Source organism: Tachysurus vachellii, chromosome 25, assembly GCF_030014155.1.
Source record: "Tachysurus vachellii isolate PV-2020 chromosome 25, HZAU_Pvac_v1, whole genome shotgun sequence".
In the NCBI taxonomy this organism is placed as follows: domain Eukaryota; kingdom Metazoa; phylum Chordata; class Actinopteri; order Siluriformes; family Bagridae; genus Tachysurus; species Tachysurus vachellii.
In genome coordinates, this window is record NC_083484.1 from 14915625 (window position 1) to 14931853 (window position 16229).

At 41.0% G+C, this 16229-nt stretch overlaps 1 protein-coding gene across 2 annotated transcripts in view; it reads left to right on the forward strand.

The window, feature by feature from the left end:
- The window catches only part of ext1a (exostosin glycosyltransferase 1a), a 52722-nt gene extending 37366 nt beyond the window's left edge, over positions 1-15356 (forward strand). Inside the window, exons 2-11 of one of the 2 annotated variants that reach the window (XM_060861198.1) lie at positions 1093-1186; positions 3572-3679; positions 6140-6259; positions 7765-7897; positions 9233-9351; positions 10585-10680; positions 10919-11008; positions 11141-11301; positions 11603-11774; positions 12933-15356. In XM_060861198.1, the coding sequence (XP_060717181.1) occupies positions 1093-1186; positions 3572-3679; positions 6140-6259; positions 7765-7897; positions 9233-9351; positions 10585-10680; positions 10919-11008; positions 11141-11301; positions 11603-11774; positions 12933-13118 (1279 nt within the window). In that variant the 3' untranslated portion in view covers positions 13119-15356. Of the gene's footprint in view, positions 1-1092; positions 1187-3571; positions 3680-6139; positions 6260-7764; positions 7898-9232; positions 9352-10584; positions 10681-10918; positions 11009-11140; positions 11302-11602; positions 11775-12929 lie in introns of both variants that reach the window. The other variant, XM_060861197.1, reaches the window with a different exon arrangement.
- Positions 15357-16229: the final 873 nt, after the last annotated feature.

Sequence of the window (16229 nt, forward strand, 5' to 3'; positions counted from 1 at the left end):
GATCAGTGAGTGCAGCCAACTGCTGATTGTTCGAGTCGATGAGGGCGACGGGGCAGTAAACGTGTGTCTGTGAGAGTAAAGGGTAGATCAGAAGCAGGATTGAAGAGCGAGGAAATGAATAGACACACAACACTAGATGTAGTGTGTGTATATGTGTGTGTGTGCGTATGTGTGTGTGTGTATGTGTGTGTGTGTGTTTATGTATGTGTGTGTGTTTTTATATATATATATATATACGTGTGTGTATATGTGTGTGTATGTGTGTGTATATATATATATGTATGTACTTGTGTGTGTACGTGTGTGTACGTGTGTGTGTATATATATATGTCTGTACGTGTGTGTGTGTTTATGTATGTGTGTATGTGTGTGTTTGTGTGTGTGTGTACGTGTTTGTGTGTGTGTATATGTGTTTGTGTGTGTGTGTGTGTGTGTGTGTTTATGGGGCCTCGTCAATCACGTGTTTTAGCTCTCAGAACAATAACCATGTTTAGGTTTTCTACAAATAATTGTGCTCCCATCCATCTTATATTCACGTTTAAGCTGCCAATCATTTTCAGGAAAGAATTGTGTTCACACACTCGACTAACAATCCTGCTTCAATCCGCCGTCCTCATCCTGTTTCCCATGTTTATGTCTTTTAAAAATGTTTTTAATGCATTCAACCAATCGTGTTCGCAGACTCCATTAAAAATCGCGTCTGCGTCATCCACGAATCCTCGACTTCGAAGTCATTGATTATTTTCCTCCATCATCACACCACCACATGGATGCTGAAAGAAATCTCAGTAAACAGTTGAGGCCGTCACTCCATCCTCTGAATGTCTAACGCCATAAAAAACGAGCCTCTTCGAGCGAATCTCACCATCTACAGATAGACGCCTGCTCTTCAAAGCATGCCGGAGATCGTCGTTACCGGTCTGCACATGTTTTTGGATCAGACGCAGAAACTGGCGTCTCTCGTGTCTCCGTGGCAGCTCGTCCAACAAGCTTCTCTCTATCCTAATTTCCTCTACATAAGAGCTTCCTGAGAATTAATAAATATAAACACGTCTTTTTCTTCTTCTTCTTTTTTTTTTACTTTCTTTCTAGGTATGACTACAAAGAAATGTTGCACAACTCCACTTTTTGTCTGGTGCCCAGAGGACGGCGTCTGGGCTCCTTCCGCTTCCTCGAGGCTTTACAGGTGAATTTCTGACTGTTTTATAGACAAAACTGTGATGTATTGAATATGTGACTGACATTAATAATAATTAGTACTTAGTAAATTGTTTATTTTGTTCATGATTTTTTTGTGTGTGTTTTGGTCTCATTTTATTTCATTTATTTGAAATATATATATATTTATATATATAAAATGTGTGTGTGTGTGTGTATATATGTGTGTGTGTGTGTGTGACTGTATATATATTTGAGGCCACGCCTCTTTCACTGGGATTGACAGGACCAGAGGTCACGCCTTTGTCTCTGTTCAACTGATATTATAAACAAATTAATGTGAATTAAATCTCATTTGCATGCATTATGATACAATACAGTGTGAGTGTAAGGCGTTCCACTCAGTGTCCTGATTTTATAGTCCACACACACACACACACACACACACACACACACATATATCCATGTGTTGTGCGTAGGCTTTGTGTGCTGCTGATTAGCTTTTTTTCAGCATTAGCGCTCCGTGACTGTAACAGTGTGGATTTCAGCAGATCTGGTTAATGACGCTGAAGGGATTAGAGCGACCGAGCAGCAGCCAATCACACACGGGCTTCCTGCTTAACAGATTAACGGCAGGACACGGACACACACATACACACACACATACACACATGCACGAACCTTGTTAAACACTTCCTCTTGTTATACCACGGCGAGGACAGTTAAGTAAGCGTGTAGGGAGACGTTTCCGAGTGATACGTTTGCTGTTATTGCTGCCGCTGTGGGATGCCATTAAAGACGCCTTTATACAACAAGCCGTGACTCCATTTTTGTTATTGTGGATCCACAGTGAGGTCCAATCACACACAGCTGGAAACAGTCAGTCGAAAGAGAAAAGCATGCAACAATAAAACAAGGGGAGTCGTTTCAGGATGTAGTTAGAACCATTAAAGTGTGACTTTTTATTACCACTTTTTATACTGTGTGTGAGTGTGTGTGGGTGTGTGTGTGTGTGTGTGAGAGAGTGTGTGTGTGTGAATGAGTATGAGTGTGTGTGTGTGTGTGTGTGAGAGAGAGTGTGTGTGTGTGAATGAGTATGAGTGAGTGAGTGTGTGTGTGTCTGTGTGTGTGTGTGAGTGTGTGTGTGTGTGTGTGTGTGTGTGTGTGAGAGAGAGAGTGTGTGTGTGAATGAGTATGAGTGAGTATGAGTGAGTGAGTGTGTGTGAGTGTGTGTGTGTGTGTGTGTGTGTGTGTGAGAGAGAGAGAGTGTGTGTGTGTGAATGAGTATGAGTGAGTATGAGTGAGTGAGTGTGTGTGAGTGTGTGTGTGTGTGTGTGTGAGAGAGAGAGAGAGAGTGTGTGTGTGAATGAGTATGAGTGAGGGAGTGTGTTTATTTTGGGGCTCTTATTGTGGTATAAGAGGAATAAATAAGACTAATTGTAGATTATTTGACCCTTGCGTGTTACAGCGCACCCTGCAGTGTGTCGTTGGACATCAGGTTTTATCTCCTGTAGAAATGATTAAATCTGTTCCAGGGTCAGTTTGAACTCGTCAGTCATGAAGCAATCCATCACAAAGCATTCAGTGGAACTGAAACTGTAGAAGTGTCTCTCTGTGACTCTGACTGTGTTTTAATAGCCGCAGTACAGAAGGAGTCACTTACAGGATGTACGATCACTCTGTTCTTCTCATCATAGCCTCCAGCCTGAACGTCAACACACTGCTGTCCTGCTGGGATTCTCTCTCCTCCTCCTCTCTCTCTCCTCCTCCACTCTCTCTCCCTCTCTCCCTCTGTCTCTCTCGCTGTCTCTTGCTCTCTCTCTCCTCTCTCTCTCTCTCTCTCTCTCTCTCTCTCTCTCTCTCAATCTCTCTCTCTATCTATCTCTCTCTATCTATCTATCTATCTATCTATCTATCTATCTATCTATCTATCTATCTATCTATGTCTCTCTCTCTCCCTCTCTCTCTCTCTCCCTCTCTCTCTCTCTCTCGCTCTATCTATCTATCTATCTATCTATCTATCTATCTATCTATCTATCTATCTATCTATCTATCTATCTATCTATCTATCTATATCTCTCTCCTCTCTCTCAATCTCTCTCTCTATCTCTCTCTCTCTATCTATCTATCTATCTATCTATCTATGTCTCTCTCTCTCCCTCTCTCTCTCCCTCTCTCTCTCTCTCGCTCTATCTATCTATCTATCTATCTCTCTCTCTCTCTCTCTCTCTCTCTCTCTCTCTCTCTCTCTCTCTCTCTCTCTCCCTTCCACTTCTGATCTTTATCTCCGCTCTTTTTCTCTCAGTTTCTTCTCAGATTTTTACACTCCTCATTTTTGTTTGTGTGTGATGAGTTTATCTTACAATCACAATAATGTCCTGAATCGTGTGTGTGTGTGCGTGTGTGTGTGTAGGCCGCCTGTGTTCCTGTCGTGCTCAGTAACGGCTGGGAGCTCCCCTTCTCCGAGGTCATCGACTGGAACATGGCGGCGGTCCTCGGGGACGAGAGGCTGCTTTTACAGGTAACGTACCTCACACCAGCAGTTTATACGATCAATATGAAAGAGTATCGGTGCCTCAAACAGGATCGAAAGTTCTTCGTACTTGTTGATAAACTAACAGATGTTTATAGCAGCGAGATCAGAATCTTATCTCTTATGATTTATTGTTCTTACTGTAATCCACACGCTCATTACCGGGGGTGGAGCTTGTCTCGATCAAACTCCTCCCTAACACCCACAACACAAAACAACACGGCACGAAACACACTTCCATTTCCTGGAATTATCGTCCTGACTCCGCCCAGGTAGGAGGAGCTAGATCAAGTTAAACTCCACCCCATTATTACTTTGCTCTCTCCTTACTTAACAGTGTTTAGGTGAAGAAGGTTTACAAATCAGTTATCTAAAGCGTGTTTATTTCTAGTCCGCATATCCGTTCGGTTCAGCTTCGGCCGAACGAGTTTATCTCACTCACTCACTCATTCTCACTCATTTTCTACCGCTTATCCGAACTACCTCGGGTCACGGGGAGCCTGTGCCTATCTCAGGCGTCATCGGGCATCAAGGCAGGATACACCCTGGACGGAGTGCCAACCCATCACAGGGCACACACACACTCTCATTCACTCACACACTCACACACTACGGACAATTTTCCAGAGATGCCAATCAACCTACCATGCATGTCTTTGAACCGGGGGAGGAAACCGGAGTACCCGGAGGAAACCCCCGAGGCACGGGGAGAACATGCAAACTCCACACACACAAGGTGGAGGCGGGAATCGAACCCCCAACCCTGGAGGTGTGAGGCGAACGTGCTAACCACTAAGCCACCGTGCCCACCCCCCACCCCCCACGAGTTTATCTATTAAATATTTTACTTCGAAGAATCGTTTCTTTCCTTCTTCCTCAGCTGGAACAGTTCAGTCCACTCTGCTTTCCTTACTCCTAATTGTGATGCCATAGAATATTTTCACACTCTGATACCGCTGCTGGCTAAACACCCTGGAGAGGATTCACCAAACAAGCCACAGCGTGATTTAAATGCTGGAACCGAACCCGTGTGCCTCAGCTTAGGGCCAAAGGAAACAGCGGGGTTAGACGAGTGACGGTTTCTGCCACAGCCGAGTCGAACGTTTGCGCATTTAACGCGCCTCTGATCCGAGTCGCACTCGCCGTCCCTGTGCCATTACAGCTGAATACATATCTGTAATTGCCTGGTGACTGGTGTGTTAGAGCAACGATCACATCTTTAAAACTGTCAACCGGGACTCCAGACCGAATCCATCAGCTTTGTTGAACAGATAAACATCGACTTGTTTAAATTCTTTCAGCCGTCAATCTGACTTCCATTAAGAAAAGCGAAAATTGTGAGCACACACTGGTTTCTCAACATCGTCGTGCTTTTCACATTCAGATCTCTTGATGCAGATTTTCCCGCACTTAAAACTTCAAGCATTCATAAAGGGGTTATTAAAACAAGCCAGTGATATTTTAGTGAATTCAGTAACAAATGAAAAACAGGGCAGGAAAAATATGCAGGAAAATCCGTCAGTAAATGCTTAAACCTGGCTGGCTTCATGGTACAGAAGCTTAACACTTGGACAAAATACTCTGTCGTTTTCAACATACACGAGGTGACAAGGTCAGAGAGAGAGAGGGAGGGAGAGAGAGAGAGAGACAGCGAGAGAGGGTGAGAGAGAGGGTGAGGGAAAGAGAGAGAGACACACACACAAAGAGAGAGAGAGATAGAGGGAGAGAGAGTGAGAGACCGACAGAGAGAGAGAGACAGCGAGAGAGGGTGAGAGAAAGAGAGAGAGAGACACACAGAGAGAGAGACAGCGAGAGAGGGTGAGAGAAAGAGAGAGAGAGACACACAGAGAGACAGAGAGAGAGACAGAGAGAGAGGGTGAGAGAAAGAGAGAGAGAGAGAGAGAGAGACACACAGAGAGAGAGATAGAGACAGAGAGAGGGACAGAGAGAGAGATACAGATAATGAATCTGTATCACGTCCCTAGTGCATTATTTTACATTCAAGGTTAACATTATTTACTGTTGTATGATTATTGTTGGGGTTTTTTGGGTTTTTTTGCCTATTTACCCAAAATATGGATAATTATATATCTTCTGTAATTTTTTAACACTTTAATATTCTGGATTTTCAAGGTCCAGGTGTCCAGATTCACTTAACGCTTATTAAATCATCTTAATATTTAGTAACATGCTTATCAGTTGAATTGAAGTTTTTAATATTACTATTTCTGTTGTTGTGAAACAAAACATCATTTGCCTTAAAGAGCAGCAGAATGGAGAAAAAACAAATCTAGAGGAAAAAAAATCAAAATCCTTAAAATTTCTAGTCATTTCTTAAAAAAAAAAAAAAAAAAAAAAAAAAAAAAACGAGAAGTTCTCGTTGTTTTTTTGTATGAATCATCTTTATTTTATTTTATTTTATTTTATTTTTATTTTTTTCCCCCACAGATCCCCTCCACCATCCGCTCCATCCACCAGGACAAGATCCTTGCCCTCCGGCAGCAGACGCAGTTTCTCTGGGAGGCGTATTTCTCCTCCGTAGAGAGGATCGTGCTCACTACACTCGAGGTACACTACACTCTCTTCCCCACTAGAGTCAGTGCTCACGATCGATGAACACCGCGTTTAAGACGTGATCCTGTTAAATTTTAATGCTTCTACAGCCGTAATGGCTCCAAAAGGATCTGTAACATTACAGACGATAGGCTCCTCTACCGTTTCCTCCAGACTCTGGACTCGCCGTTGTTTACTCCATTAATCACAGAGTTCGGCTGTGAGTCTGAAGGAGCTCTGGTTTCAGAAACCAGGTCTAGGGACCCGGCACAACAACAGAAACCACGACTCGGGATTAAATCAGCCGTTCGTTTTGATTCACGTGTTAAAAAAAATAATAATCGCTCATTTAAAATGGTCACAAGCCACCATTCATTAATATGGAGCTCCCATACGACGGTATCGGAGGAATTTAACACATATAAAAAGCGTTCTTCATGAAGTTGCTTCAAGAATCAATTCCAAAAAAAAACAGCATTGTTTTCTATTTCGAGATGCAGCATCGACATTTACTGTTCTTAGCGGTATGCTATGGGGTCAGAATTGTTTCGTTATTCTGAATAAATATATATTTATAAATATATATATTTGTGATCCACAAATAAATATAAAGAGTTTCACAAATATTTTTTAAATCAACAAATGCACAATAAGCAAACCGTAAATATATATTACAAATTTCACAAAAAGAAATGAAATTCACAAATAAATAAAATGGGATTTGCAAATAAAAAAAATATTTATGAATATATATTTAATTGTATTTATTTGTGAATGGCTTCCTGCTCATTTGTGAATCGCGTTTTGTGGATTTGAAACATTTCTAACGTCAAGACGTGCACAAGAATCCACAAATAGGTGGACTCCGCCCACCGTCTACTCCAGCCAATAGACCGTGCCACGATTGGTCAGCGCCACGAGACCGTTGTCCGATTGGCTGGAGTAGACGTTAGAAATGTCTTGACGTTAGAAATGTTTCAAATTAAATATATATTTATAAAAAAATTTTTATTTTTATTTGCAAATCCCATTTTATTTATTTGTGAATTTCATTTCTTTTTGTGAAATGTGTAACATATATTTACGGTTTGCTTATTGTGCATTTGTTGATTTAAAAAATATTTGTGAAACTCTTTATATTTATTTGTGGATCATAGTATATTTATTCAGAATAACGAAACAATTCTGACCCCATATATGCTGAGGGAAATGTGGACAAAAGAGAGAGTTTCTGCTGAGCTTAAGCACACTTAATATACGATAAAATAAATACCAAACTAAACATAATCGGGTGCAGCGTCCCAGCTCCAGTACAAGCTCTCTCTCGCTCTCGCTCTCTCTCTCTCTCTCTCTCTCTCTCTCTCTCTCCCTCTCTGATGATACACGAGCTTGTGCATTTTAACCATCCTCTAAACAAACGCCCAAATAGTCTTTTGTTCCAGCAACATGAACGTGGTGTTAATGAGTTCAGAATGATGAGCGGTTCACTCTTGATCGTGGTCCGTTGCTGTCTTTGTCAGATCATCCACGATCGCGTGTTGCAGCACCTGAGCCACAGCAGCGTCATGTGGAACAACCTGCCCGGGGGTCTCTTCGCCATGCCGCAGTACTCCTCTTACCTGGGACACTTCCCTTTCTACTACGCCTCGCTCGGTGAGTCAGCCACACACTGTACACACACTCTTACACACACAAACGCACACACACACACTACTTCTGAAATGTTCTTTACATGAGCGGTCCATGAAAAGGTTGTCATACATGAATCACACTTTATTGTGCTTTCTAGCTGTCATTTATCCCACATCAGTGATCAAGTCATTTTTTATGTCAAATTTTATTTTTAAAAATTCTTTGGGGATGACAGATATGTTGTGTTAGGTTTTTCAGGGGGACAAAAAACTTAAAAATGTTTATATATATATATATATATATATATATATATATGTGTGTGTGTGTGTGTGTGTGTGTGTGTGTATATATATATATATATATATAAGTATGATGTTTCAGTGGGGAAAATAATTATTATTTAAAATGACGTAATGTAAAAATAAATTATATCATTTTGACACAAAAAAGAAAAATGATTGTTTGTATTATTTATATAACATTTATAAATATTTTATGATAATAATATACAAATTATAATAATATATAAATTATACATATTTATATAAATATTTGTCAGTTTTTCATTCAGTCTAAAAATGATCGTCGACCATTTTGAAAGACAAAATAATTAAGTCAATCTTTTTCTTTATGTTGCGTTTGCGTACGATCGTTAAAGATGTTCTTGAAAGAATGATGTGTTTTGTGAAAGTTTTGTGTACTTTTTTCAGTTTGAATGGAAAAAATAAGGAACCAAATAATAATCATGTTTCTTTAAATTGTAATAAACGAGTTCGTATAAGAATTACGTCTTAAGGGAAATGGTTTTTTTTTTTTTTTTTCTCCAGAAATATTTTGTATGCTATTCCTTTTGGCTTGTTCTCTAAAAGGATGCCAATATTTCTGAATCTGACTGTAGAACATTATCCAACAATGTTGAAGCATATTTATTTCCCTGTACATGCTGCTAATCGCTTGCTAACGAATGATTTCTAAATTAGTTTTTCACGATTCCCAATGGACCAATTAAACTTTGCTTCAAATAGCAAGGTTTCTTTTACAGGATCCTGCCTGGTCTAACCTTGTGTAATTACTTTACCCGTGTGAGTGTGTATCCAATTAACAATTTTCAGATAAAATTGTTGTTAGTCTGGCGGCAGCAGCATCATGTTTTAAAAGAAAGACCTTTAGCGATGAGTTATCCTGTTTTGTTGTACTTTCCATCTTTCTGGTAATTGCAGTAAAGGAATCTTTAACCTCGCCATGGTCACATTCTTGGTTTTTTGAAAAGACTTGCCTAGACATCAAATATATCAAAACGAACTCTTTGCTCTGCATGGTTTTGCAAGCTGATGGTCTACACACTTCTTTCCACAGGTATCAAACCACATCAGAAATTCACAGCAGTGATCCATGCTGTAACACCGCTGGTCTCACAGTCACAGCCCATTCTGAAGCTGCTAGCGTCTGTGGCCAAATCGCAGTACTGTGCACAGGTATGTGGAGGGCTGAAATAAAAAATAAAAAATAAAACTATTCCAGCAAATTATACGCTGTGTGGTCGAAGGTTTGTGGACACCTAACCGTCACACTAGAGGTCTCCTCGGGTCTAAAGAAATGTACCCGACCCGAAGTGACCCAAATCACTTTTTACCCAAAGACCCGACCCGAGACAAACTCGAAAAAATTAGACCCGAGTCCGACCCGACCAGTTTTTTTTAACCCGACTGGACCTGAATGTTGCACACACACCGATGCAGCCTTTCACGCACCAGTCAGACAGAAAAGTAACCGCTACAGCGTGGATTCAAAATTGATTGACAGGTCTGTTTCAACGAAAACTAGCTTACCGCCAGCAACACGATGTCGCAAGCGGTCTTGGCAAACAGAGGAGAGGTTGGGAAAGGACTCGAGTCGATGCACACACGCGAGATACAGTTCGTGTCTGCTCGGGTCCGTTCGGTAAAAACACATTCATTTTAAATCACCCGAGACCCGATGCCGCTATTATTATACCCGACCCGTGTCCGAGGCACACGTGAAACTTTTAGACCCGACTTTTAGAATCCGGTCAGACCTCGGGTTTTCGGATCTAAGTGGACCCGTGAAGACCTCTACGTCACACTCGTATGTGCGTGTTGAACACGTGACTGTTATAATAAGCTCCACGTTTCTCTTCTGCTTGTGCTTTCCACTATAGTCGAGCATGCCTGTGTGTATTTGTGTTACTTTATCTACAACAACATTAGTGAGATCAGACAGATGTTGGGATGTTGAGGCGACTCCAGTTCCAGTTCATCCCAAAGGTGTTCAGTGAGGTTGAGTCGGAGTCAAGGCTCTGTTGAGGACACTCAAGTTCTCCCACTTCAACCTTAACCTCCACACCATGTCTTCATGGAGCTTTGGGGCTTTGTGCACAAGGGCTTTGTCATGCTGGAGCAGTGTTTGAGTCTTCAGTGAAGGGAATTCTAGACATTCTAGACAAGTTTGTGGAAGAACCACGTATGGGACAGGGGTGCACATACTTTTAACAATGCAATCTTAGCAATATAAGCCAAAAGTATGATTAGGATTAAGTGGTGATGAATTAACAAACTCTCTGATGGTTGATTTAAGCATATAGGATGGGGTATAATGACTAACTTCACACTAATTTGGCAGTTCAGGACCAGCGTGTAAGACATCACTAGGGCCTTCACATCTTTTCCACTTTTCCATCTGTTCTGTAGATTATCGTTCTGTGGAACTGTGACAAGCCTCTTCCTGCAAAGCACCGCTGGCCCGCGACCTCTCAGCCTGTCGTGGTGATTGAAGGCGAGAGTAAGGTAAGTCTGTGGTAGTCACTGTGCCAAAAACTAACCCTTATCAGATCAGCTACTTGCTGCAGCAGATACCAGTTTGTTACAACCGTCATGCACGGCATGGATTTACCAGAACTTTCCACTGTAATGAATGTAATGCGGGGCAGCAGACCTTTTTATGTGGGCATGTACCGTGAGAAGAGGTTGAGAAAGTCCTTCCAAGTCATTCTTTGAGATTTGTACGATTTGCTGATGTCTCCAGGTGATGAGCAGCCGGTTCCTGCCCTACAGCACCATCGTAACAGATGCCGTGCTGAGTCTGGACGAGGACACCGTGCTCTCCACTACTGAGGTAGGTGGCGCCGCGTCACACACAGCTCTTTATCAAACTGCCGATAAGCTTTAACACAGATTCTCCGAGCACGATAAGAATTGTACCAAAGGAAGGTGAGGTCAGATCAGAGCTCGGATTTTTATCTCGTAGGTGGATTTCGCCTTCACCGTTTGGCAAAGTTTCCCTGAGAGGATTGTGGGATATCCAGCAAGGAGCCATTTCTGGGACGTCAACAAAGAGCGCTGGGGCTATACCTCCAAGTGGACCAATGACTATTCAATGGTGCTGACTGGAGCTGCTTTTTACCACAGGTAAACACAACAAAAATGGTTTTACGAGGAGAGCATGATTTCAGAGCTTGTTGTTATGGAAAACCTATGAACCTTCTGACAGGATTGTACTCTCCAGGGGTAGTTAAGGTTCAGTAATTAAGCCCCTGGGCTAGTGTTCAGAAGGTCATGAGTTTAAGCCCTTGAGTAAGTTCTTTCTCTGGGGACACGGTATCATAGCTAATCATAACTGCTCGCTGACCCTAACGTCCTAAAAGGCAATTATAGGACATGTGAAGTAAAGAATTTGAAAGCCTTTCTTCTTATTTTTTTGCTCTTCTAGATATTACAATTATTTGTACGCAAATTACCTGCCAGCCAGCTTGAAGAACATGGTTGACCAGCTATCAAACTGTGAAGATATCCTCATGAACTTCCTTGTGTCTGCTGTCACCAAGATGCCCCCCATCAAGGTCACGCAGAAGAAGCAGTACAAGGAGACCATGATGGGACAGGTACCATATTTCCGCTCCATTGCCAGAAACGTATTATTATTAATGATTTTTTTTTTTTGCTTATACCACAAGGACTGTTGAATTCTTAAATTCTTCTCTAACAGCAGCTGTGACAGCAGTGAGATATATTTAGTCTAGAAATTAGTCTATATGTTTATAGCTGCTGTAACCTAAATGATAACAGGAACTAACTTTCACTTAGTCATTAGTCACCAAAGGTGAGTTCTTTCTTACTTTGCTTTTACCACTTACCTTGATTGAAGTGATTTTTTTTTGTAACTTTCTGGAAACCACCAGATAAACTACTAGTGCCCCTTTTCCACCAAAAACAACCGGGTGCAGCTCCATGTAATTTATATAAACGGAGGTTCTAATCGAGAAAGTACATAACGTTATTTTATCATTAACACAGAAAAAAGTTAGCCTTAGCATGTAGCTACCTACTATCATGTGTGCTGCTAATGTATCATATCACGGTAAAGTAAAAGTGTATTAAACATTAGTATACTTAAGGTACATTATCAAATGCGCTAACAGTAGCCCCGCCCACAGCCCCGCCCACAGCCCCTGACACAAGCGGTTCTTAAGTCTAGACCAGCAACGTTTTGGTGCTACTTAAGAACCACTTTTCCTGGTTCAGAGCCGGTGCTTTGGCTGTCGAAAAAGAAAGAACTGGTTCTAAATTAGGCTCCGAACCAGCACTCAAACTGCCTCAGGGGAAAAGGGGCATATGTTAACTCTTACCTAATAGTCGCCTCATTATTCTGGTCGTGCCCAGTTGGTGAACTCGAAAAAGTTTTACCATAGAACGATCCATCTTATATGTCCCGTGTCACGTGACTTGCCATTGTTGTCTTTGGTTTGACTTTGTTTAGATGGTTCATAAGATCCCAAAAAGGCCGTTATGTTTAACTGGTTCGTTCTCTTCTGTATTTAGAGAACTCGCCAGTTTCCAAGACAAATCTTTATGCTCTCTTTTTCCAATCCTGACCTCAGTAATGACCACAGCATATCTCTGCTTCCACTCATCTGTTATTCATACAGGAATCAATTATTAATCCAGAAGCATGCAGCATGAATTATAATTGGGCTGCATGTGTTGCTTTACAAAATTTCACCAAAGTGACTGTTCATTTTTTTTTTGTTTCCCCCCAGCAGACATCACGAGCCTCTCGTTGGGCAGACCCGGACCACTTTGCCCAGCGGCAGACTTGCATGAACAAATTTGCCAGCTGGTTTGGCAGCATGCCCCTCGTCCACTCCCAGATGAGACTGGACCCCATTTTGTTTAAGGACCAGGTGTCTATACTGCGTAAAAAATACAGAGACATCGAGAGACTCTAACCTGATATCCATGAGAGACTTTTTCCAAAAGGTGTAGAACAGAGCCTCGTGTCACCCCATCTAGGGCTATAACAAGATGGAGGCGGTGGAACCCTCTACCAGGGAGCGAGCTGGTCAAGAAGAGATGGATGGAGGAGGTGGGGTTGGAGGCGGCTGTTGTGCTTAACGAAGTCCTGCTGTCAAAAAATGTATGACATATCATTGTGCTTGTCTGATACACATCATTTGTTTTACACTACAGCAGGGGTTATTTTTTGGCAGTTGGACTAGCTTGGCACAACACACACACACACACACACACAAACTTCCCCTTTGTTCATGTTGTACTCCTTTTGCCAAGGTTAACTGTGACCATGGCCACCTTGGATGCAACAGGGAGACAAACACACACATAACCACGCACAGTCCTGGACTTGAACAGAATATGGTTAACAGGACCCTGAAGGCTTTTGACCAGAATTCTCTCTCTAATCAAAATGCATGATGGGATACACTCTCTAGCTCTTACCTGCATGCTCGTTTCATCAGCCTTTAGTCCTGGTCGATTCTTCAGAGTCGGCGGGTTTCGCTACGTCCTGCAAAGCGACTGAACAATGCGACAATGTCACAGTGCCTAACCTTTCAGGGTGCACTCGGGAGTCCGAATAGGATTCGAACGAAAAAAAAAAGAAAAAGAAAAAAAAACGCCTCGGTCATGCTGCTTGTATATCAGCCCAAAGTTCACTTTTTTTGCTGTTTTATTTTGTTTAGTTTTGTTTTTCACCCTCACCATCTCCTGTGATCATAAGCTTTATCTCTGGTCGTAAGAGATCCCGATGTCGGCTCTTTAAATCGTGAGCTTAAATAAGCTTCTCCGAGCTAAACACGTTGCACAGTCATTTCTGAGCCTGTATAGATGATTGAATCTTTTTGGAACTACAACACTAAGACATTTGTCGCTATTTAAGGTTAAATACCTACACGACGTTCTTCTTCAGAGAGGCTTCACGTCGCCTGTACTCGCCATTCGATATCTGTTTTTTTTTCCACATATCAGAATATTAATTTGCACATTTTTGAAAATAACGATCATGAAGAATACATGCCGGTGCGGTCCTACGTGTGCTGTGGTAATAGATGTTAAAGATAAGACGTTTGTTTGTTCGTTTCTTTTACAAGGCAAGTTTAATAGACAGAGGAAACTTATTACTGTTGTAGGTCCTTTAATTGTTTTATTGGGGTTGAGAAATCCAAGAAATCTGCGTGTAAGATTATTTATCCTTGCCTCATTTTATAACCCATTGAACAGATGGACTCGAAGAGGTGTTATCTAAATAGGTTTGTAATAATAAATCATCTGAAGCTTTGCAGAATCAGTACAGAAACCGATTCCCCCAGTGAAGATTATACCCTGAAGTATTATAACTAAAATCAGTCCTGATCTTTCATATCACTTCTCATTCTTCATGTCATTACCAACACCGGTTGTTCTTCCCAAGCCGATACAGTGCCATTCCTCTTTTTTTTTTTTTTTAATGCAGGATTTGCCATAAATAGGTTTCTGTCATCGTAGTCAAATTGAAATTCATCCCAAATCTTTGGGCTAAAAAAAAAAAAGTAAACACAATAATCCAGTCTTAGCATTATTCAAAGCACAGAGTGCAACTGAAAGAGCTTTTCAAATGTATGAAAGTAATTAAGTGTCCTGCTGTGGGTTCTCCACAAAACCGTCGCTTTATAGAAATGTCACATTTTATCCTTCACATTCTCCGTCTGCTTTCTGACATTTTCAAAGATCTCTTAATTACACGAACGTGCCTTTCTCGAGACACTTCTGAGTTGTTTTTCATTCGACTTTAATGGAAAACGCTCGTGTGCTCCCATTCCTGTGTTGCGTCGGTCAGACGGACGTTTCCTGATTCGCTTCCACTTGATAGATTTATTTTATTTTTTTTTTTGTTAGTTTGTTTGTTTACTTTGTCTAACACTGGATTATTTTTTCTTATTGTTGCAGTATTATGCTGTGCTGACATTCCTACCTGTTTTGTAGGAACACATTGCTGTGATGTCTCGGTTTCATTTTGTTCTGTACCGCACTTCCTATGTGTGTATGTGGACTCATGGCTCTTCTTTGCCCGGTATGGACACCGATGTAATTCAGTGACATTATTTTACACAGTTACAAACAACAATATAGAACAAATGCCAGTTTTTTAAGAATGGTTTTATAAGAAAAAGGAATAAATACAATTTGCCTCAGTTTGTCTGTATTGTATATTCTTATATTTTATGTAAAATGTACTGAACATACAACATTCTTAGCAATAATGCAGTGTATATAACCCAATCATATAGTATATAACAGCAGTATTGTAGAGTACATATCCTAAAGGTACTGTACATTTTATACACCAGTAGATATATATTAACCAGTATAAACCAATGCATTATATAACCTAATGAATATAGTTAAAATCTATTAATCAACAACGTAAACCAATAGTATTTTATATAACTGAACATAAACTAATAATATAGTATATAACAGTAATAAAACAGAGTATATAACAAAATGCTTCACTAGCATTATATATATTCTCTGGTTTATTACTGTGTTATATACTATATTATTGGTTTATATATATATATAATATATAAACCAATAATATATAACCCATTTTAAACCAATAGTTTAAAATATTACCTAATATAAACTGATATTATACAATTGTAATATAGTTATAAACCAATAATTTGGTATATAACTCAATAATAAAGTTCATTCATTCATTCATCTTCTACCGCTTATCCGAACTACCTCGGGTCACGGGGAGCCTGTGCCTATCTCAGGCGTCATTGGGCATCAAGGCAGGATACACCCTGGACAGAGTGCCAACCCATCGCAGGGCACACACACACACACTCTCATTCACTCACGCAATCATACACTACGGACAATTTTTCCAGAGATGCCAATCAACCTACCATGCATGTCTTTGGACCGGGGGAGGAAACCGGAGTACCCGGAGGAAACCCCCGAGGCACGGGGAGAACATGCACACACACAAGGTGGAGGCGGGAATCGAACCCCGACCCTGGAGGTGTGAGGCGAACGTGCTAACCACTAAGCCA